Source organism: Thalassophryne amazonica, chromosome 19, assembly GCF_902500255.1.
Source record: "Thalassophryne amazonica chromosome 19, fThaAma1.1, whole genome shotgun sequence".
Classification (NCBI taxonomy): Eukaryota; Metazoa; Chordata; class Actinopteri; order Batrachoidiformes; family Batrachoididae; genus Thalassophryne; species Thalassophryne amazonica.
Genome location: NC_047121.1, coordinates 30,466,047 through 30,490,203, shown reverse-complemented (window position 1 = coordinate 30,490,203; position 24,157 = coordinate 30,466,047). Strand labels below are relative to the sequence as shown.

Below are 24,157 nucleotides of genomic sequence, written 5' to 3'. Positions count from 1 at the left end.
TTCAAGTGGCCCCTCATTTTTTTCAAAAGAGTAGTATCTAAGGTGTACTTTTGCCAGATTTGGTGCTTGTGTCACCATTTGAAGGATTCCTCTGTAAATATTCTGTTATCTGCTGCTCTACATGGTCACGTCAGTTGTGGAGAACTGCCGACTCTACACAGCTTTACCATTCATACTGTTTGTGTTTCTTAATGATCAATGATGTAAATGAAATCTAAGACATATTTAGTGAGATGGAAATGTTCATGTATCCATCCCCTGACATGTCTGAAGAAAACTGGTTAAATAAGTGATCATATGTATTAAATACAGTCCTTATATGCAGTCAAGTTGCTTTGTGCTTAGCTGATCTCTTCAGATCTAAGTAGGTTGTGATTCCAACTTTGGAACACCTGGGACCAGTTTCATAAAACAATCTAATCTGTTAGTCTACTAAACTTACAGTCAAGTATGGTTAGTCGCCCAACATTATCCATCTAGTTGCCATTTCACATTGACAACTAAAATTGTAGATTAGCCGCCTTATGTTAATCAATGATTTTCACTAGCATGGCGGTCTTGCGAGCACCGTTGCCAAGAAATTTCTCCAATGAGCGAGAGTTTTGATTACTTCCAGGTTGGTCGTTGTGATGAACTATCCAGCCTTTGTTTCGTTAAACGGCTTTAGTAACATTTACAGACACATACAAAGTGCAGAATGACGTGCTTAGCTCTTAGCCTAGCAGTTCTTCTTCTACACTTCCATCAAGCCTTTTTGTGCACAAAATGCTGCTCAGCATAACAGCGACACACGGTGGCTAATGTGAGAACACATCATGATCGTTGTCTGCTACAACCATGGCCCAAAGCGGAGGAAACTCCTTCTTTTGGAGGAACATGAGCGACATAGGGGTGCTCGTGAGTGTTCCATCAAGTGTTGGTACATGATAGATGCCGTTTTTGGGGTAAGACACTGAAGTTTTGTTGACTACAATAAGATTAGCCTCCTCTGTACCAGGCTAAAAACTTTAGTCAGGTAATGCAAAACTTTAGCCGACTAAACGCTTTGTGCAATGACTAACATCAAAAAATGAGTCGACTAAGTGAGTTTATTCAACTAAACAAGATTAGACCGCTTTATGAAACCGCGCTCAGGAGTTGCAGACATTTCTCCATGTGGAGCTGGAAGTGTGTCAGCAAGTACATGCTACTGTAAAGGTTGTGCCAAAACCCTACACAGATCTCTCTCAGCTCTGCTGTGGTGACATTGGGTGCTACTGAAAGAAAAATGTATATCTGTACATAATTGGTCTCATTTATTATGGTTGTAAAGGGATTGCATTTATATAGCACTTTTCCATCTGCATCAGATGCTCAAAGGACTTTACAATTATGCCTCACTTTCATCCATTTACACGAACACACTCACACACACACCGATGTCAGTTTGCCGCCATGCAATACACACAGGGAACAACTTGGTTATTAAGGTCCTTGCCCAAGGGCCCTTAGTGATTTTCTGGTCAGGCTGGGGTTTGAACCAAGGATCCTCTGGTCTTAAGTCCAAAGATTAACCACTAGACCATCACCTCCCACAATGTAATCTCTAAAAGGATAAAGCTATCTGGTCTCTGGGTTTTTTAAGACTTAAGTCATGAAAGGAATTTTGTTGGCACCACTATATTTTTATTCCTTAGCATTTAAGAAATTTATCATATTATATTGCCAAATTGATCAAAATGTGTGCTGTCTGGAAACTATTTAGAATTTTGGCCCCTGAAGGGGAGAAATTCAAGTGATCAGATGCCATGATAACATCATCATAGATCAGATCTATGTACTACAGTAAAACTTGCATATAATGAAGTCAGGTGGACCAGCAAATTTTGTCCGTTATAATCAAAATCCACTATATGTATAAAACGGACAAAATCCGTTAAATGTATGTAACGGATTAGTTACAGTCAGGAGGTGCCAAACAATCTATGGGGAATGCCCAACTCCAATTAGGCTTATGTATTTCCTTAATTAAAAGCCTGACCTTGAATCAGGACCTGCCTCTTTTAATGATTGGGTCAGACGTCATCTGAAAAAATAAACACCTGCCTTAAATAAGCGACGGGCATTATGTGCATTAAAAAGATTACATTTGTCACTCTTTTTTCTGTTCACTGAGGATTGGTACCTTGAAATCCTAAAGCCTGATTTATGCTTCTCCAGCTCCGTCATTCTGTGGCCATGCAATGATGTTGATGTGCACCTGACCTTTTTAAAGTTCTCCATTGCATTGGTGGGCAACTTACTGCAATTTTTCGCAGGAACAGTGGCTTTTTCTGGATCAATTTGTCCTTCAATGAGCTCCACTACTTTATACAATCATCAGCCTCCAAACCAACAGTAAGGTATGTGCAATTTCCCTCCATGAATTGCGGGTCATTTGAGTGTCTTTTTGTGACTCTGTGTTGTAAAGTTGGTGATATTTGTGGACTTTTCTGCCAAAGGTATTTGATCCATGACGGAAATATAATCGGTGTGCATACTGCAAAAACTATTCAAATATCATGGGAGAGGAAGGAGTGAAAACATAAAAGTGACCAATCACAACCCTTGCTGTCTCTGTCATTTTGACCGGGCTACGGAGAGGGTTTGCAGCCACGCAGAGGGCTGTGATCTAAAGCGGTTGTCGTCACACCCAGGGATAAGTGAGAAACTTAACATCCTATTACACTGCAGGCACCAAGCAACATTTTGTTAATGATCGCTGGCCTTGAATAAAGGCCTGCCTCGTTTAGGCACTGTGTCTGAGCACAGTTTGAAAAAAGAAATACCCAGGCTTTTAATCAAGGAAATACTGTACCCACTTACCTTGAATTGGCGAGTGTCCATGCTGAACTTCATTTCGTAACTCTGGTGCGACTGGGCATGTGCAGACTGCTCTGTCTGGTATATGTGAGGGGTTTTTAATGGAAATACATTGCGATGGGAAGGTACTCTTTTCCAATGTGAGCGAAAATCCATTATACAAAATCATATATACTGCAGGGTATGTAAACTTTTGAGCATAGCTGTACAGGTCTGTCCATAAAGTATAGGTCCTTTTTATTTTTTTCAAAAACTATATGGATTTCATTCATATGTTTTTACGTCAGACATGCTTGAACCCCCGTGCGCATGCGTGAGTTTTTCCACGCCTGTCGGTGACGTCATTCGCCTGTGAGCACTCCTTGTGGGAGGAGTCGTCCAGCCCCTCATCGGAATTCCTTTGTCTGAGAAGTTGCTGAGAGACTGGTTCGTTGTTTGATCAAATTTTTTTCTAAACCGGTGAGACACATCGAAGTGGACATGGTTCGAAAAATTAAGCTGGTTTTCAGTGAAAATTTTAACGGCTGATGAGAGATTTTGAGGTGACACTGTCGCTTTAAGGACTTCCCACGGTGCGAGACGTCGCGCTGCGCTCTCAGGCGGCGTCATCAGCCTGTTTCAAGCTGAAAACCTCCACATTTCAGGCTCTATTGATCCAGGACGTCGTGAGAGAACAGAGAAGTTTCAGAAGAAGTCGGTTTCAGCATTTTATCCGGATATTCCACTGTTAAAGGAGATTTTTTTAATGAAAGACGTGCGGACGGGTCCGCGCGTCGGCTCGCAGCCGCCGCGACGCTCCGCCACAGGAAAAATACCTCTGTTGGAAGCCTTAAGGACAAGTTGGAACATGTCCAGCTGTTAAACAATTTCTCATATACTCACTCCACTGAAAGCCATTAAAAGCCGCCTGGATTTTACAAATGGTTATCAACACGGAGGTGTTTTTCCTGTGCCACCGCTCCGCGTCGGCTGCGTCCCGACGCGCGGACCCGTCCGCACGTCTTTCATTGCTATGCTGATGACACCCAATTGTACATGTCGATAACTGCTGGTAATCTCATTCACATAAAATCTTTGAAAGATTTCCTTGCATCATTGAGAAGTTGGATGTCTAGTAACGTTAGTTGCGAAATATAGTGAAGATTCGTCCCATCCTGTCAATGGCTGATGCTGAGACTTTGATTCATGCATTTGTCTCCTCTAGATTGGACTATTGTAATGCTCTATTTTCTGGTTTACTGCAGTCCAGGATTAGGGGTCTTCAACTGGTTCAAAATGCTGCTGCCAGACTTTTGACACAAAGCAGAAAATTCGACCACATTACACCCGTTTTGGCGTCCCTGCACTGGCTCCCAGTCGCTGCAAGATCGGATTTTAAGGTACTGTTATTAGTTTGTAAGATTGTTCATGGGCTTGCACCTCCCTATCTGGCTGACCTGGTAAAGCCCTATGTACCAGCTCGGGCCCTGCATTCCCAGGGTGAATAAAAAGTCTGCCGGTCACAGAGCTTTTTGCTACCATGCCCCAGCTCTAGTGGAACGATCTCCTGGCACGCATACGGCAGTCGGATACTGTGGAGACTTTTAAATCACGTTTAAAGACTCATTGTTTTCCTTGTTTGTCATTAGTGTTATGATGTGTTTTTATTCTTGTATTCTTTTATGGTTTTGTCTTTTTATTGTTTTAAATTTTTAATTCAGTTTTTTCTGTTTTTATTACGTTGTGTTAAGCGGCTTGAGACGATTTCATCGTGAATTAGCGCTATATAAATTAATAAATCTGAAATTTGTCTTCATGAAGTTAGATGGAAAAATGTTGAAATTGGCCCTATCCTGCAATGATAAAAAATCCTTTTAAAAAATGTACTGGATCCGGATCGTGTTCTGGATCATTACCAAAATTTAATGACTTCTAAGTTACGCAAAGATACACCCCTGGTAAAAAAAAAAAAAAAAAAAAATTTCATTGAAATCCGTTGAGGATTTTTTGAGTAATCCTGCTAACAAATCAACCAAAAAAACGCGAAAACATAACCACCTTGGCGGAGGTAGTAAATTACGACGGCGTGTTAGGGCCACATAGAATTTATTTTTTTTTTTAGACTTCGAGAATAAAATCGTACTATTACGAGAATAAAGTCGTAATTTTAAGACTTCGTGAATAAAGTCGTAATTTTACGAGAATAAAATCATAATATTACGAGAATAAAGTCATAATATGATATTTCCACTTTTTCCTTGTAATATTACGACTTTTTTCTCGTAATATTACGACTTTTTTTCTCGAAGTCCAAAATAAATAAATAAATAAATAAATAAATAAGAAAATAAAAAAAAAGTCAATGTGGCCCTAAAACTCCATATCTCCTTTTTGGAGACAACTTGTTGAAATTGAAGGAGTTATTTCCAGAAGGTGGCAGTAATGCAACATGTCAGAGACGCTGACGAAGAGGAGAAAAGGGGCTGAACAAGGTGAGAGAGAACGAGCGTGTGTTTATGTGTGTGTCAGTCAGTGAGTCCTGACAGAGTTCCAAAATGGATTTGAGGAACCAGGCTGTGAACGCGCTGGCACAGAATAAGAAAGTACTTTTTGCGCTTGGTGGAGCGGCTGTTTTGGGACTCGGTTTTGGTTATAAATACTTGCGAAGGCCGGAAAAAGAAGTGCGCGTGGGCGTCGTGTCGCAGCTCCTCATTCACCCTTTGAAGTCTGGCAAAGCGGTTTCCGTGGCGCTCGCGGAGTGCGCCAAATTCGGCCTGAGGTGCGGAGAACTGCGCGACAGGTGAGTGCTGCCGTTTGTTAAAAAGTTTGGACCTGACACCGTTCACGCACTTTATTCTGTCAAACTGTTTGTTTGTGTGTAAGCGCGCCTGCTGTCCGGCGAGGCCGCGCTCAAATCAGTGCACGCGCATATTTGTAGTCAGTGGTGTCAAAAGTACACACATTTGTTATTTAAGTAGAAGTATAGATACTGCAGTTTAAAAACACTCTGGTAAAAGTTGAAGTATCAACTTGACCCCTTTACTCAAGTAAAAGTGAAAAAGTATGTGCTCGAAAACCTACTTAAAGTATAAAAGTATAAAGTAACCTTTAAAAAAAAAAAAAAAAAAAAAGTAGATGCCACTATATGAATTGAAAGCTTAATTTATAAACTGATTCGTTCTACATGTGGCCCAAAACCCAAAATTACACCACCTGCACAAAATTGTTTCAATTCTAGAAGCTCTGAAATGCAATCTGGGACTATTCCAGACAATAAACTGCAGTGAGTGCAGCATCCATTTAGTGAAGGAAAAAACAAACAAACACAACTTTCCTTATTCAAATTCATTCCAGTAGTATTCTGCTCTTACTAGGATGCAGCAGTTTTCTAGTTTGGCAGATAGTTCTGGAGGAAATCACTGAAGAAATTAACAAATTGAAAATATGGTTTGACCGAAACAAACTGTCATTAAATAAGACAGGGATGAAGTGGAGGTGTAAGAGTCACTAGGTGTTCACAGGAAAAACTTATTTATGTATGTATGTATTTATGTATGGGTGATTCTTAGACTACGGGCACTTATTATGTCCTTTGATCATATTGTATGAAAAACAGAAAAAAGGGGAAATTTCACACTTTTATAGTTATCTTTACAATGAAAGTGTGTTAAGAAATTTGTTCTAGTAGTCTATGATGACTTTTTCACCTTTTTTCAGCATCATTATATGCAAATATTGCCGTTTTGTGCTTGTCCCACACCCAGACTTTTGCTCTTCAATGATAAAAATGAATGGTAAAAAAAAAAACGTTTTTTCTAATGTTTTAAAATATCTCTGAATAAAATATCAGTACAATAATCAAAACATAATTAGGGTATTCAATGTCATACAACTGTTGTGATTTTTTTTTTTTAAACAAAATGTAGTTGTCCCACACTATTGCCGTAATTTCCACCACAACACTGTAATGTCCCTTTAAACAGTTTGTATGAAAGATTGTTTGGGTAGTTTCTATGGAGATAAACAGTGACATCAGAGCACATGTATATAGCGCCAAATCACAACAAACAGTTGCCCCAAGGCGCTTTATATTGTAAGGCAATGGTGTGGTGGAAATTACATTTACAAGGCCAATACTGCCCGTAGTTAAAGAATCACCCGTATGTTCATTGTTAGTTGCTTTTATATTTTCTGTTGTGTTTCAGTTCAGGTTCTTTTTGCCTCTTTCTCTAAAATTGTATATAATATTCATTAGATTATTAATATATAAACAAAAATAAATTTAAGAAATATTACAATTTGAAAACAAATGCACCCAAACGTGATGACAGCTGCAATTGCTTAATGCTAAGTTTTAACATTGAAAATGCCATAGACATGCTAACGCGTTAGCGTCGCTCCCGTTTTTAAGTTATAAAATACATCTATCAACTGTTTCAGAAGACCATAACAGGTCGGTTTAACATAGAAAAGGTAAATAATACTCACAGAAGTATGCTCTTTAGGGTTTTAGCGGGGGAAAATTAAGCGAAAGAAAGAAAGAATAAACGAAGCAACAGGTCGAAGCATTGCTTCAGTCTGCGAACCACTGCTTCGATTGGTTCATGGTTCAAAGCAAAGCCGTGCCGCAGAAAAGTTGATTACAGGCGCACATGACGTGAAATATATATAAACATTAAACTGAAGCTAAGAGTAACGAGGCTGTTTTAAAATGTAAGGAATAGAAAGTACAGATACTTGTGTGAAAATGTAATGAGTAGAAGTCAGAAGTAGGCAGAAAAATAAGTAATGGAGTAAAGTATAGATACCTAAAAAGTGTACTTAAGTACAGTAACGAAGTATTTGTACTTCGTTACTTGACACCTCTGTTTGTAGTTAAGCAGCGCAGTTTTTGACAAGCTTGTCCCCAGACTTAAAAAAAAAAATACTGTAGAAAACGTAGCATTTTACATGTCTTTAATGGAAGGAAACTCCACATGCACGTCATCACTATATATATATGTATGTATGTATATGTATATATATATATATATATATATATATATATATATATATATATATACACACACACACAGGGTGGGCCAATAAAATGTTACTTTTTTAATTCGTACAATTAGAGAGTGTAGCTACTACAACAACCCACAGCCCATTGAGGCCCTGAAGACCAACATCCGTCAGGAAATTCAGAGAATCCCTCTTTAGATGCGTGTCAGTGTGTAATGACAGTAAATCTCATATTGTATCAGTGTCATCACAAACTTCAATGTGTGTATTGCAGCTGTAATCCAAAGAAGAGGAGCGTGGATTAAACATGTCATCAATTATTGAACTGTGTGGAAAACAAGAGACAAAGTGGGAAACCTTGGGTATCAAATGTTAATTTGAAGCTTCTGTTACAAGTCTGTAAATAAAATTTTCAAATAAGTTCTCATTTCAAATACTTGTGTACGATCAAAAATTGGTAACATTTTATTGGCCTGCCCTGTATATATATATATATACTCAACAAAAATATAAACGCAACACTTTTGGTTTTGCTCCCATTTTGTATGAGATGAACTCAAAGATCTAAAACTTTTTCCACATACACAATATCACCATTTCCCTCAAATATTGTTCACAAACCAGTCGAAATCTGTGATAGTGAGCACTTCTCCTTTGCTGAGATAATCCATCCCACCTCACAGGTGTGCCATACCAAGATGCTGATTAGACACCATGATTAGTGCACAGGTGTGCCTTAGACTGCCCACAATAAAAGGCCACTCTGAAAGGTGCAGTTTTGTTTTATTGGGGGGGATACCAGTCAGTATCTGGTGTGACCACCATTTGCCTCATGCAGTGCAACACATCTCCTTCGCATCATCCGTGAAGAGAACACCTCTCCAACGTGCCAAACGCCAGCGAATGTGAGCATTTGCCCACTCAAGTCGGTTACGACGACAAACTGGAGTCAGGTCGAGACCCCGATGAGGACGACGAGCATGCAGATGAGCTTCCCTGAGACGGTTTCTGACAGTTTGTGCAGAAATTCTTTGGTTATGCAAACCGATTGTTTCAGCAGCTGTCCGAGTGGCTGGTCTCAGACGATCTTGGAGGTGAACATGCTGGATGTGGAGGTCCTGGGCTGGTGTGGTTACACGTGGTCTGCGGTTGTGAGGCTGGTTGGATGTACTGCCAAATTCTCTGAAACGACTTTGGAGACGGGTTATGGTAGAGACATGAACATTCAATACACGAGCAACAGCTCTGGTTGACATTCCTGCTGTCAGCATGCCAACTGCACGCTCCCTCAAATCTTGCAACATCTGTGGCATTGTGCTGTGTGATAAAACTGCACCTTTCAGAGTGGCCTTTTATTGTGGGCAGTCTGAGGCACACCTGTGCACTAATCATGGTGTCTAATCAGCATCTTGGTATGGCACACCTGTGAGGTGGGATGGATTATCTCAGCAAAGGAGAAGTGCTCACTATCACAGATTTCGACTGGTTTGTGAACAATATTTGAGAGAAATGGTGATATTGTGTATGTGGAAAAAGTTTTAGATCTTTGAGTTCATCTCATACAAAATGGGAGCAAAACCAAAAGTGTTGCATTTATATTTTTGTTGAGTGTATGTATATATATATATGTATATATATGTATATGTGCGTGCGTGTGCCTGCACTTTGTTGTTGTGATATAAAATCTCAGGTCCAGAGGCTGGTGGTCAGAGGAACTCAGCCAGTGTCGTCAAGTCTGACAGAACCACCTTGGTTCCTGGGTGGGAAACCACCCAGGCAGACAGCCAGTCTATCCCCACATCTCTAAAATAGCTGTCTGTCTGCAGCAGCCAGGTGATACGGCATGCCCTTGGTTTTCTCCACCTACTGCTGTCTTGCAATACTAAGGCACCTGTGCACTGGATCATGCACAAACACAACACATGGCTAAAATGTCTAAGCCAGTGGTGTCCAAAGTATTCCACAAAGGGCCAAGAGGGTGCAGGTTTTCTTTGCAGCCACTGACTCAGCAGGTGAGTTCACTGATAAACATCACTTTGAGCATCTCAGTTCACTCAGATCTTTATCTGAGCGAACTGATGAACTCAGTGTTCATCAGTGAAATGACCTGTGGGAGTCAGTGGCTGCAAAGAAAACCTGCACCCTACTGGCCCTTTCTGGAATACTTTGGACACCACTGGTCTAAGCTGACAGTCCCACACAGTGCACGTGATACTCCTCATCTTAGTCTCTCCAAGTAACCCATTATTTAACAAGGTCATTCCCGTGGTAACAAGGGATCCTCTGAAGATACCTAGTATCAAAGTCCTTGGTCTAGTTCACTGGTTAGTGTCCAAGTCTCCATATAGGGAGATAGGTAGCAGCAGGACCCAAAACACTTGGACCTTTATTCTCCTGCAAAGATATCTGGATTGCCAACACCTCTGTCCAGTGACCTTGTGACTATAATTTCTTCCGAGGTGCCTCTCGATCTCAGATATGACATGAACGTCACTGCTGTGATTCGTGAATGTTCAACAAGTTCAGCCTTTTCACCACAAACCGATACGCTTTGATGGCTGGCGTCCAGGAAGTCATTAAAAGCTTTGATCTTAGCCTTGATCAAGGACAACTGCAAACCTGGATACTCCAGTACTTAGCTTCTCAAGCACTGCAGTCAGAGCATCTATTGATTCCACAAGTGAGGTGTAAATGAAGGAAATCCACAGCTGTCTTTGGTTTGATTGTAGGCACTGGTTGGTGATAAGAGAAGATGGACACATGGTGACGGGCCGTCAGGAGCCACGCCTGGTACTGGTGTCACTGACCTATGAGGCAGGTCAGATCTGTCTGAATGGTCCAGACATGCAGGAGCTGCGGTTCTCTGTCAGTCAACCAGACAACCCCGTCATCAACTGCAGGTTTGAGTTCCATACTTAAAAGGAGTTTTTGTTGTTATTTCTTATAATTATACAAAAGTGGGCTGAAAGGTTCTGCCTCCAGTGCTGTCATTTCAATAGCAAGCAAGATATTGAAGTGAAACCGGTACAAGAATAATCCTTTACTTATTGAGACCAAATGGTTTTTACGTGCAATTTCATTGTGTCAGAGTAGCACAGAATCACCTTCAGTGTAACACATGGCCACTGTAATCTATTTATTTAAAAAAAAAAATGGCAACATATATGAATGTGTCTTTAATTCTTCATGGTGGAGGGTTGTGCACCATTGGACATTATCAACAAATGAGCATTGGCCATGGGGGGCACCTTTGTGGATGTCAGTACAGCAGACAACAGATGGGAAAAGAGTTTGAAGGGTCAAAATTCAAAGTCATCACTTCAACGGGAAGCATCTTCGTGACACCCCCCCCCCCCCCCCCTTCCCTTTTTTTTTTTTTTTTTTTTGGAGGGGGGGTGGTCTATGGTGGCAAAGTCTTCAGAAAATGTTTGGAACACTTTAATGCAGTTGTCTCCGACCAATATGGTAGCACTTTGTAAAAGCTACATGCACACTTAAAGTGGGTTTGTCCTGGAAAAGATGCAATTTTTCATCATGACAATGTTCGTAAACACACACCACTCAACAAACACCGGATGCATTGCAGTGGTTCAGATTTTACGAGATATTACCACACATGCAGTACAGTCTGATCTCACACCCTCTGACATTTTCCTTTTTCCCAAGCTGAAAGAGCAGCTAAAGGGACACCGTTGCTCCAATGTTGCAGAGGTGCAAGCAGCTGTGCGTTGTTCATGCCAAGAGAAAACACACGATTTCTTCACTGACGGGATGCGAGATCTTGTCTGACATTAGCATAACTATGTGGAAAGGGAGGGTGACTACGTGGAAAAGTATTGACAGTGCCTGATGGAGAACATTACAGCTTTAAGTACAAGGTCTGTTAGAAAAGTATCCAACCTTATTATTTTTTTCAAAAACCATATTGATTTGAATCATGTGGGATGGCGTCAGACAAGCTTGAACCCTTGTGCGCATGCGTGAGTTTTTCCACGCCTGTCGGTTGCGTCATTCGCCTGTGAGCAGGCTTTGAGTGAGGAGTGGTCCAGCCCCCTGGGCGGATTTTCATTGTCAGGAAATGGCGGAATGATTTGGGCTTTTTTTCCATCAGAATTTTTTCAGAAACTGTTAGAGACTGGCAGCTGGAAACCATTAGAAAAATTTATCTGGCTTTCAGTGAAAATTTTACGGGCTTCACAGAGAATAAGGACTGTTACTACAGCTTTAAGGACGCTCGGCGCTCCGTGCTGCCATTGAGAGCCACAAACCACTGGATCATTTCTAAACGGATGGCTCTGTGGATCCGAGACCTTCGTGTGCACTTTCTCTGGTTATCACAAGAGCTGGACATCAGCCATTTTCCGGCAGATTTCACTTTTAACAAGAGATTTTGTCATGGAAAGCCGAGCGGAGGCTTCGCACGTCATGACCGATTTGCTGATGGAGCGAGACAAAGGAACACCTCCATTTTGGTCTCACAGGACGGCTTTGAGATGGCGTTCAGACAGCTGTCGGTGGTTTTTCCATCGAGTGATTATCCGAGAAATTGTGGATGTGCCTGGACATGCCAGAACATGTCCTGTGAGGCTTCGTCACGGCGTTGCTTTGAGCCATGCGGCACCGCCGCGACGCGCGGAATTCCTCCGTACGTCTGTCTCAATGTGCCGAAAAAGTGCTGATGTCCACGTCTTTTCACAATTCCTGTGCTAGTCAGACGACGTCCTGGATAAAACACAGCGTCCAGTTTGGAAATGAACGGCACATTCCACTGTTACAGGAGTTTTTGTCATGGAAAGAGGAGCGGAGGCTTCGCGCGTCGCGGCGGTGCCACATGGCTCACAGCAACGCCGTGATGAAGCCTCACGGGACATGTTCTGGCATGTCCAGGCACATCCACAATTTCTCAGATAATCACTCGATGGAAAAACCACCGACAGCTGTCTGAACGCCATCTCAAAGCCGTCCTGTGAGACCAAAACGGAGGTGTTCCTTTGTCTCGCTCCATCAGCAAATCGGTCGTGAAGCGCGAAGCCTCTGCTCGGCTTTCCATGACAAAATCTCTTGTTAAAAGTGAAATCTGCCGGAAAATGGTTGATGTCCAGCTCTTGTGATAACCAGAGAAATGGCACACGATGGTCACGGATCCACAGAGCCATCCGTTTAGAAATGAGCCGATGGTTTGTGGCTGTAGATGGCGGCACGGAGTACGGCGCGCCGAGCGTCCTTAAAGCCGTCCTTAAAGCTGTAGTAACACTCCTTATTCTCTGTGAAGCCCGTAAAATTTTCACCGAAAGCCAGATAAATTTTTCTAATGGTTTCCAGCTGCCAGTCTCTAACAGTTTCTGAAAAAATTCTGATGGGGAAAAAAAGCCCAAATCATTCCACTATTTCCTGACAATGAAAATCCGCCGAGGGGGTGGACCACTCCTCACTCAAAGCCTGCTCACAGGCGAATGACGCAACCGACAGCTGTGGAAAAACTCACGCATGCGCACGAGGGTTCAAGCTTGTCTGATGCAATCACACGTGATTCATATCCATATTCTTCTTCTTTGTGTTTCGGCTGTTCCCGTTAGGGGTCACACCAACCACCTGCATGTCCTCTCTCAGCACATCCATGAACCTCCTCTTTGGTCTCCCTCTTCTCCTCCTGCCTGGTGGCTCCATCCTCAGCATCCTTCTCCCTATATACCCTGGGTCCCTCCTCTGCACATGTCCAAACCATCTCAATCTCGCCTCTCTGACTTTGTCTCCAAACCGTCCCACCTGAGCTGTCCCTCTGATATGTTCATTCCTAATCTTGTCCATTCTTGTCACTCCCAAAGAGAATCTCAACATCTTCAGCTCTGCCACCTCCAGCTCTGCCTCCTGTCTTTTTGTTAGTGCCACTGTCTCTAAACCATACAACATAGCTGGTCTCACTACTGTTTTGTAAACTTTCCCCTTCACCCTTGCTGATATTCTTCGGTCACAAATCACTCCTGCCACCTTTCTCCACCCACTCCACCCTGCCTGCACTCTCTTCTTCACCTCTCTACCACACTCTCCATTACTTTGAACAGTTGACCCCAAATATTTAAACTCATCTACTTTCACCACTTCTACTCCTTGTAACTGCACTATTCCACTGGGCTCCCTCTCATTCACACACATGTACTCAGTCTTGCTTCTACTGACTTTCATTCCCCTTCTCTCCAAAGTGTATCTCCACTTCTCCAGACTAGACTCAACTTGCTCTCTACTCTCACTACAGATCACAATGTCATCTGCAAACATCATAGTCCATGGGGACTCCTGTCTGATCTTATCTGTCAACCTGTCCATCACCACTGCAAACAAGAAAGGACTCAGAGCTGATCCTTGGTGTAATCCCACCTCCACCTTGAATGAGTCTGTCATTCCGACTGCGCATCTCACCGCTGTCACACTATTCTTGTACATGTCCTGCACTACCCTAACATACTTCTCTGCCACTCCAGACTTCCTCATACAATGCCACAACTCTTCTCTTGGCACCATATCGTAAGCTTTTTCTAAGTCCACAAACACACAATGTAACTCTTTCTGTCCTTCTCTGTACTTTTCCAACAGTATTCTCGGAGCAAACATTGCATCTGTAGTGCTCTTTCTCAGCATGAAACCATATTGCTGCTCACAGATCTTCACCTGTTTTCTAAGCCTAGCTTCTACTACGCTTTCCCATAACTTCATGCTGTGGCTGATCAGCTTTATGCCTCTGTAGTTACTGCAGCTCTGCACATCACCCTTGTTCTTGAAAATAGGAACCAGCACACTTCGTCTCCACTCCTCAGGCATCCTCTCACTTTCCAAGATTTTATTAAACAATCTGGTTAGAAACTCTACTGCCATCTCTCCTAGACATTTCCATGCCTCCATTGGAATGTCATCTGGACGAACTGCCTTTCCACTCTTCATCCTCTTCATAGCAGCCCTCTCTTCTTCCTTGCTAATCTCTTTTACTTCCTGATTTACTCTCACCACATCATACAGCCTTTTCTCTCGCTCATTTTCTTTATTCATCAACTCTTCAAAATATTCCCTCCACCTTCTCAGCACACACTCCTTACTTGTCAGCACATTACCATGTGCATCTTTTACCACCCTAACCTGCTGCACATCCTTTCCAGCTCTGTCCCTTTGTCTGGCCAATCGGTACAAGTCCTTTTCTCCTTCCTTACTATTCAACTTCTTGTACAGCTCGCAATATGCCTTTTCCTTTGCTTTTGCCACTTCTCGCCTTATGCCGCATCTCCTTGTACTCCTGTCTACTTTCTTCATCTCTCCGACTATCCCAAAACTTTTTCGCCAACCTCTTTCTCCTTATGCTTTCCTGGACCTCTTCATTCCACCACCAAGTCTCCTTGTCTTCCTTCCACTGTCCAGATGTCATACCCAGTACTGTCCTAGCTATCTCCCTCACCACATCTGCAGTACTTTTCCAGTTGTCCAAAATTGCTTCCCCTCCAACTAGTGCTTCTCTCACCTGCTCGCTAAATTTCACACAACAGTCTTCCTCCTTCAGCTTCCACCATCTGATCCTTTGTTGAGCTCTCACTCTCTTCTTCTTCTTTACCTCTAAAGTCATCCTACAAACAACCATCCTGTGCTGTCTAGTTACACTCTCTCCTGCTACCACCTTACAGTCTGTGATTTCTTTTAGCTTGCATCTCCTATAAAGAATGTAGTCCACCTGTGTGCACCTTCCTCCACTCTTATGTTACCCTGTGCTCCTCCCTTTTCTTAAAGTAGGTATTCACCACAGCCATTTCCATCCTTTTTGCAAAATCAACTACCATCTGTCCTTCCCCATTCCTATCCTTGATACCATATCTACCCATTACTTCCTCATCACCTCTGTTCCCTTCACCAATATGCCCATTGAAGTCTCCTCCTATCACCACTCTTTCATGCTTGGGCACACTCTCCACCACCTCATCTAACACACTCCAGAAATCTTCTTTCTCCTCCATCTCACAACCTACCTGTGGGGCATATGCACTGATATTCATCATCACCCCTTCAATTTCCAACTTCACACTCATCACCCTGTCAGACACTCGCTTAACCTCCAACACACTTTTAACATACTCTTCCTTTAAAATGACCCCAACACCATTTCTCTTCCTGTCCTCACCATGGTACAACACCTTGTACCCACCACTGATGCTCCTGCTCTTACTTCCCTTCCACTTGGTCTCTTGCACACACAATATGTCTACCTTTCTCCTCTCCATCATATCAGCCAGCTCTCTCCCTTTACCTGTCATTCTACCAACATTCAAAGTCCCCACTCTCATTTCCACCCTTCTAGTTTTCTTCTTCTCCCGCTGTTCGTGGCAACGTGATTCAAATCCGTATAGTTTTTGAAAAAATAAAAAGGTTGTTTTCTTTTCTAATAGACCTCGTAGATCCGCAATTCATGTGAGTATCTTGCTTGTTATTTAAATAATTGTGTAGGAGGCAGATTTTTTGTCAGCTGACCCTCATACTATTGTTTTGAATTATTTCATGCTGAATTTTAAATTGTATAAATCTTTATTAATTGTGTGCCTCAGAGTATTTGAAGCAGACATTCAGGGCCGGGACTGTGGCGATGAAGTGTCCCGCTGGCTCACTCGTTACCTTAATGAAGGGGAAACCTTTCGTCTGGTGCACTTTGAGCACCAGATGGCTCCTAGGAGACCAGTGGAGAAAGAGCCTCTTTTCCCACAGTGTGAGGTAAATTGCACTTGGTGATGGAAATATAAACCAACTAGGTGAAATTGGCTTTAGTGCTTGTCCACCCGCCCTGTGAATTTAACAGGGTGAGATTTTTCACAGAACAGAATGAGGAATGGCAAACTAAAACAGGCTGTAGGAGTAGAAACATGGCAGTTGTTATTTCAGATGTAATTCCATAAAACTGCCAGACTGTGGCAGTGTGGGACTATCAAATTCCTGTGAGGGCCATGGGAATCAGAATGGGAAAACATTTGGCGCCAAATTAAAATACAGTCATCTGTAAAAGTCAGAATGAACATTAATTCTGACAAGGCTTTATCCACCTTATTCCCCCATGAGGCTTTGCGTGAATTATGGGACTTCCAGACTTCTGACATGAACTGGAACTGGATTTTGTTTACATGTTATCTGTTCACGCGAATCCACTTTCTACGAGGCTTAGAGATGTAAACAGCAGCTGTCACAGCTCAAACAACACAACACTACAATTCCGCCGTCTACAAATATAAAGAGGTGAGAGGACGACATGAGGAAGTGGCATAAGATAACATACGTGGTCTGTCCATAAATTAACGGTCCTTTTTATTTTTTTTTTAAACTATATGGATTTCATTCATATGTTTTTACATCAGACATGCTTGAACCCTCGTGCGCATGCGTGAGTTTTTCCGCGCCTGTCAGTGACGTCATTCGCCTGTGAGCACGCCTTGTGGAAGGAGTGGTCCTGCCCCCTCGTCGGATTTTCATTGTCTGGAAATGGCGGAATGAAAAGGACGTTTTTTTCCATCAGAATTTTTTCAGAAGCTGTTAGAGACTGGCACCTAGAAACCATTCGAAAAATTTATCTGGCTTTCAGTGAAAATTTTACGGGCTTCACAGAGAATAAGGACTTTAACTACAGCTTTAAGGACCCCTTTAAGGACGGTCGGTGCGCCGCGCTGCGAGCTGCGACGATACGGCACAAACCACTGGATCGTTTCTAAGCTGATGGTTCTGTGGATACGAGACCGTCGTGTGCTCTTTCTCTGGTTATCACAAGACCTGGACATCAGCCATTTTCCGGCAGATTTCACTTTTAACAAGAGATTTTGTCATGGAAAGCCGCGCGGAGGCTTCGCGCGTCACGACCAATTCGCTGATGAAGCGAGACAAAGGAACACCTCCGTTTCGGAGTGTTAGAGGACAAGTTTGGACATGTCCAGCTCTCCACAAGTTCTTTTATACTCACTCGACTGGTAAGCACTGAAAGCCGAGATAGACATGTCCCAACTTGTCCTCTAACACTCCGAAACGGAGGTGTTCCTTTGTCTCGCTTCATCAGCGAATCGGTCGTGACGCGCGAAGCCTCCGCGCGGCTTTCCATGACAAAATCTCTTGTTAAAAGTGAAATCTGCCGGAAAATGGCTGATGTCCAGGTCTTGTGATAACCAGAGAAAGAGCACACGACGGTCTCGTATCCACAGAGCCATGCCTTTAGAAATGATCCAGTGGTTTGTGCCACATCGTCGCAGCTCACAGCGCGGCGCACCGACTGTCCTTAAAGCTGTAGTTAAAGTCCTTATTCTCTGTGAAGCCCGTAAAATTTTCACTGAAAGCCAGATAAATTTTTCAAATGGTTTCTAGGTGCCAGTCTCTAACAGCTTCTGAAAAAAATTCTGATGGGGAAAAAAAGTCCTTTTCATTCCGCCATTTCCAGACAATGAAAATCCGACGAGGGGGCGGGACCACTCCTTCCACAAGGCGTGCTTACAGGCGAATGACGTCACCGACAGGCGTGGAAAAACTCACGCATGCGCACGAGGGTTCAAGCATGTCTGACGTAAAAACATATGAATGAAATCCATATAGTTTTTGAAAAAAATAAAAAGGTACGATACTTTATGGACAGACCTCGTACGGTAACATTTTTAGCTACTTTCTTAGCTCTCGCTTCGGACAGGAGGCAAGCAATTGTAAAAGCTCTGTGGCGTATCAAGACCTGCACAGTAATAAGGTCGGTCCTGTTCTTCTCAAAGAGGTCTTGGGACACAACTTATTTATCTTAAGACAGATGTAGAGGCCAGCAGAAGCCTTAAAGGCCCACATCACCGAGCCTGGAATTGCGTTTCAGCATCAGGTGAAATAAACAGGGTGTTTATGCGGCGCGGGTCAAGGCAGATCTCCAGGTGGGTAACTTTAGTTAATTATGATATATGAACTAATGTGACAGAAAACAAGTGAGCCTTGACTTAAAATAAATTCTAAGCCGTATTTTTACTTTTTTTTTTTAAACATTCCTCCAGGTCCATTTGACAGTGATGAGTTTACAGCTGGTTATCTGGTCACCTGGAGTTGGACATTTCATTTGACAAACTCTTTACTGGCATGAAAAGCCTCCAGAATTTCTATTTTCACAAGTGCTTCCAACAATTTGTTGCAAAGAAGGTTTCTGCTCTGCTTCCAGTATCTGAATCTCTTAAAAATACAGTCATCACTTATTAGGTGTAATGTGTGACAACAAAAGAGCACTGTATGAAGGAAAATAAAGAAGGATTGAAATAAGACACTTTTAGCTTTTATTTTTTTTATTGTTGCAAGGAATCCAGATTTTTGCTTTTTGTAAAACTGTGTGTGCGGTCAGTTACACAGGTTGTGTTAGAAGCATGCTCTTTAAAATCTTTTGGTAATGTTGCTTTGATTGTTTCACAAGGCAACCACACAGTGAGATCCTTCATGTGTTCACACATAATGTCTACCCATAGTCCCACTGTCTTCCTGACCTGAGCTTGTGATATTTTAAATCTCTGTGCTAAATCAGCCATGACAAAGTTTTGTCTTAGTTTCATCAAAGTCATTAGAATTTGGTCCACAACTGTTATTGATGGTGAAGTGTTTGAAACTCTGAGTGGAATCCCTGCATACAGATGAGAATCTGCATCACTCTCCAAGATGCAGTCAGCTACAGGGTGTAACAGTTCTGGTGGTGGTGGGTGCACTTCACACGTGATGGTGGGTCCTTTTGAACAGGTGTGATCCTCTGTCCGACATGACTTCCTCACCCTGATCCATCTCATCTTGTTCATCTGAGGGCAGCGATACAGGACATGATGATAAAGAATTTGTGCATTAGGGTTTTCTTGACAACACTTTAATTACACCATTAACCTTCCATCAACCCCACTGCTTCACAATGGTAACAGCATCACCTCTGTGCTCCAGAAACCACGAGAAAACATTATCCATAATAACAGCTACAATATTAAATCCAGATTAAGATTAAAATACTGCACCGTTGAAAGTTTTATGCCTGTACTGTAATTATGGTGTTTTTCGGTTCATACTGACCAGCAGTCGAAATCAGTAGTATGTGTCTGCAGAGCCGGAGGCTGCACGTTTACGGCTGCAATTTCACGGCTGTACTTTCAAGCCGCATGCTGTTTCCTTCTACTGACGTCGGTTCAGAGCATTTCTTTAGAGGCTGCATGACTTACTATTTTCAAATTTGATTTCACTCCAAATATACTTACAATTTAACTAAATCAGTTAGTAGTCTGTCACAGACTGAGCTGTGACGCTTACGCAGTCAATGGCGTGTAGGCAGCAGTTAGCGGCATTTAACAACTATGCTGCACTGACGCCGACTGTGTTTCACTCTTCATCCATCTGTATGTATTGTTTTCATTTTCCTGGTTCATTATTTACCGTCATTAATCATTAACTTTTACCTAGTATTGTGACTAAGAGTGCAGGGAAAGGCCTACTGGCATTTCTTATGTTGCAATGTGTTTATTTCCACCACGTTTCAAAACGCGTATCTTATACCATTACTCATTATCAAAGTTCATCTGTTTTAGTGATCTTTAAAACACTGGTAAAACATTTCTGTAACAGTTTAAGCTTACTCACCAAGGTTACCAGCATGCAGGTACTTCCTTGTTTGGGGCAAACCGAGTGAATGTTCCATTCAGTGTAAATACAGGGGTTGGGCGGAGTAAACTATTTTAGACAGGGGTGTTTTATCTGGTGATGTTCATATTGTTCTGGTGATGTTCACATTGCCTCCTTGCTCTCGGCCGAGACGGTCGCATTTTTCTCTTCTCCCTCCCTCCTTTCCTGCTTCTGTGGCGTGTTGTCTGAGGCTGTCAGCTTTGCTCTTCTGGAAACAACAAAAATGGATCTGTTTAAGTGGTCTCTGAACGCAATTGACACTATTTTTTCGACAAGATATTCGGGAGCAGAGGACCCGACCTGTCCTGCCGGGACACATGTGATGGGTTACGTGATGGACAGTTGGAGGAAATGGCAGGTCATGTGCCTTTACACGCTGTCTGTGGAGGACGTCGAAGATGTGTATATATTTGGCATGGTGGTGACCGGGTTCCTGCTGTGTGGAGCGGGCATAGTGCTGGTTTACTGGAAAATTAAGAAAGTGGAAGCGGCAATAATTGGCCCGTCCAGGCTGCCCCACATGATTGATTCGATTGGAAGGGCAGTGTCAGCTTAGTCGGCGGGTGTTAACCGCGCGTTGGAAACCATCTTTGGTAGGATCGCTGCACTGGAAACCGCATTGATCGTCAGTAATGACCACATCTCCTCTCCTAATTCAGATGTATTGTAAGCCACTTGTCTCAGACTGTGGAATCTTTCAGGCGTCTGCTAATCTGGATTTTCATTCGGCTTCCCAAAACACAGCTGCACTTCAAGGCCGCTGTGATAAAAACCTCCTGGAGAAGAACAACGCTCATGCGTCACCCCCTGGTCTTCCCCCGCCCTCAGCTTCTCCAGCTCTGACGTTGACTGTGGACAGTGGACTGTTCAGGGCTGGGCCCTTCCTCCCTCCAGAACGGACGAGCAAGACCGTTGATGGCACCTAAAGGCGGCCTCCGGGTGTTCTGTCTGATAACTGGACTCTTACAAATCTCGGTTGTCGTCTCTCGTCCTGTTGTTGTGTGTGTGTGTGATCATTGTTCATCGTGCTGATGGGTTTTTTCCTGCATTGCTGCTGCATGATTCAATGCAGCAGCAATGAAGGTTTTTCTTTCCCAAGTCTTACCTTGTGTGTGCTTTTTATGTGTTCATGTATCGGGCCGGCTTATGTGTGTGTTTGTGTGTGTCGTTTGTCGTCATGAGGCCGGTCATGGTTTGCTCAGCCCTGCTGTTGACCTAAGGCAGGACATACATCTGGAGCTGGTCCCCGGGCGCCTAAAGGCGACTTCTGCTCCTAACTGGCAATTAGGATGGGTTAAATGCAGTAAACACATTTCATTGTGCAGGGAACATGTTCCTTTGTGCATATGACAATAGAATCCTTTTGAATCCTTTGAATTCCATTTTATTATGCTTAGAAGGGGTTTTTGGTTAAAGGAAATGGTGTTGGGTGTTCATGTATTTTGTTTGTATTTCTTTGGGTTGTTTTGTGCTTATGTTATTGTTATTTAGTTGATTGATTTATTTTGTGAATGGAGCTTATCTGTGGGAGGGGCTGTTACTCTGTAAAGGGCTCAGAGCCTCAGTTGTGAGGAGAGCGTCGGAGGGGAAGATTGTGTCTCAGTGAACGTGTATGTAAGTAGTGGCCCAGAGTCTTTGATAGATATAGTCTGGCACTCTTGCTCATTTGTTTCTTGATGCCCATCTTGGGATGCACTGTAAATATTTGCACTTTTAGAAAATAGGGAAAAGAAGAAAAATAAACGTTTTTAGTTGGGAAAACTGTCTCCTGTCCACTCCGCCGCCGGTCATCCTGCTACATGTGGTGTCAGAAGCGTGGGTAGCGGAGTGAGACGGAGAGAAGACCAATTAAAACAGCTGACAAGATGGCTAACAGGAAGAAGACTACTGAAGATAAGGAAGATAGAGCAATAGGGGCGCCACTGAGACGGGAGTGCCCACTCCACAGCCTGCCACAACAGACATAGCCATTGATCGACTTGCCATGATGTTCCAGTCGTTTATGGAAGTGCAGCGTGCCAGAGATGAGCGAATGGAGAGAAATGCATCCAAGCAAGCCCAGGAGGTCAAGGTCCTGACGCATCAGGTGACGCAGCTGCAGCTGGACTTGAAGTCAGGCCGAGCCACAACCCCACCACCATCCCTGGACACTTCAACGCCTGAACCACCACCAGTGACCACTGTGACCACCGAGGGGCGTCTACCAAAAATGGCCAAGCTGGAAGAGGCTGATAACATTGAGCACTACTTGACTACTTTCGAGAGGCTAGCCACAGCTTTTGGCTGGCGAAGAGCAACCTGGGCCGTGCACCTCATCCCGTTGTTGACTGGGAAGGCCTGCAGTGCTTTCGTTGCCATGAACCCAAATGACACAACCAACTACGATCGCTTGAAGGAGGCAGTGTTGAAGAAATATGAAATCAACGCTGAGACGTATCGGCAGCAGTTCAGAGCCCTGTACACCAGTTCATTCGCCTGTGAGGAGTCGTCCACCCGCTCGTCGATTTTTTTCCATTGTTTAGGAATGGCTCAGACTGCTGCTTTGTTTGATCAAAATTTTTTCAAAACTGTAAGGCACAACTGAGTGGACACTATTCAATAAATTTAGCTGGTTTTCGGTAAAAATTTTAACGGCTGATGAGAGATTTTGGTGTGTAAGTGTCGCTTTAAGGACGGCCCACGGCGCCTGACGCCGATCTGCGCTTCCACAAAACTTCCACATTTCAGGCTCTGTTGACCCAGTAAGTCGTCAGAGAACTTTCAGAAGAAGTCGGCATGAGGAGTTTATTCGGACATTCCATTGTTAACGGACATTTTGTAATGAACGTGCGGGCAGAGTCGCATGTCGGGCCGGACCCGACCGCGGGGGGTCGCGACAGGAAAAACACCTCCGTTGGAAACCTTAACGGACAAGTTGGAACATGCCCAAGCTGTTAAACAATTTCTCAGTTACTCACTTGTTGAAAGCCATCAAAAGCCGCCTGAATTTTACAAATGGTTTTCAACACGGAGGTGTTTTTCCTGTCGCGGCGCACACAGTTCACCGAGTCGTCACGGAAACGACTCGGCGACTTTGCGCACACGTCTTTCATTACAAAATGTCCTTAAACAGTGGAATGTCCGCATAAAGTCCTCATGCCGGCCTCTTCTGAATCTTCTCTGTTCTCTCACGACGTCCTGGGTGAATTAAGCCTTAAATTAGGATGTTTTCAGGTCGAAACAGGCCGACGACGGCGCCTGGAAGCGCTGAGCGACGTCCCGCTACGTGGGAAGTCCTTACAGCGACAGAAACACCCCATAATCTCTCATCAGCTGTTAAACGTTTCACCGAAAACCAGCTTAATTTCTCCAATAGTGTCCACTCAGATATTCCTCACAGGTCCAGAAAAAATTTTGATAAAGCAACGCGCGCCGTCTCGAGCAGTGTGTGAAACAAAGGAATTCAGCCGAGAGGGCGGGACCACATCTCGCTCAAGGCCTGCCCACAGGGAAATGACGTCACCGACACGCGTGAAAAAGCTCACGCATGTGCACGAGGGTTCAAGCATGATTGGTGTAATCGCACGTCATTCAAATCCATATAGTTTTTTTAAAAAATAAAAAGGTAGGAAACTTTTCTGATAGACCTCGTATATCCGATAAACTCTCCATCTTTCACTTCATG

General features: G+C 43.2%; 1 protein-coding gene across 2 annotated transcripts in view; it reads left to right on the top strand.

The window, feature by feature from the left end:
• Positions 1–5,251: 5,251 nt before the first annotated feature.
• Positions 5,252–24,157, top strand: part of marc1 (mitochondrial amidoxime reducing component 1) — a 31,787-nt gene continuing 12,881 nt past the window's right edge. The window contains exons 1-3 of one of the 2 annotated variants that reach the window (XM_034159637.1): positions 5,252–5,620; positions 10,554–10,724; positions 16,401–16,563. In XM_034159637.1, coding sequence (XP_034015528.1) covers positions 5,376–5,620; positions 10,554–10,724; positions 16,401–16,563 — 579 coding nt within the window. In that variant the 5' untranslated portion in view covers positions 5,252–5,375. The remainder of the gene's footprint in view (positions 5,621–10,553; positions 10,725–16,400; positions 16,564–24,157) is intronic. The other variant, XM_034159636.1, reaches the window with a different exon arrangement.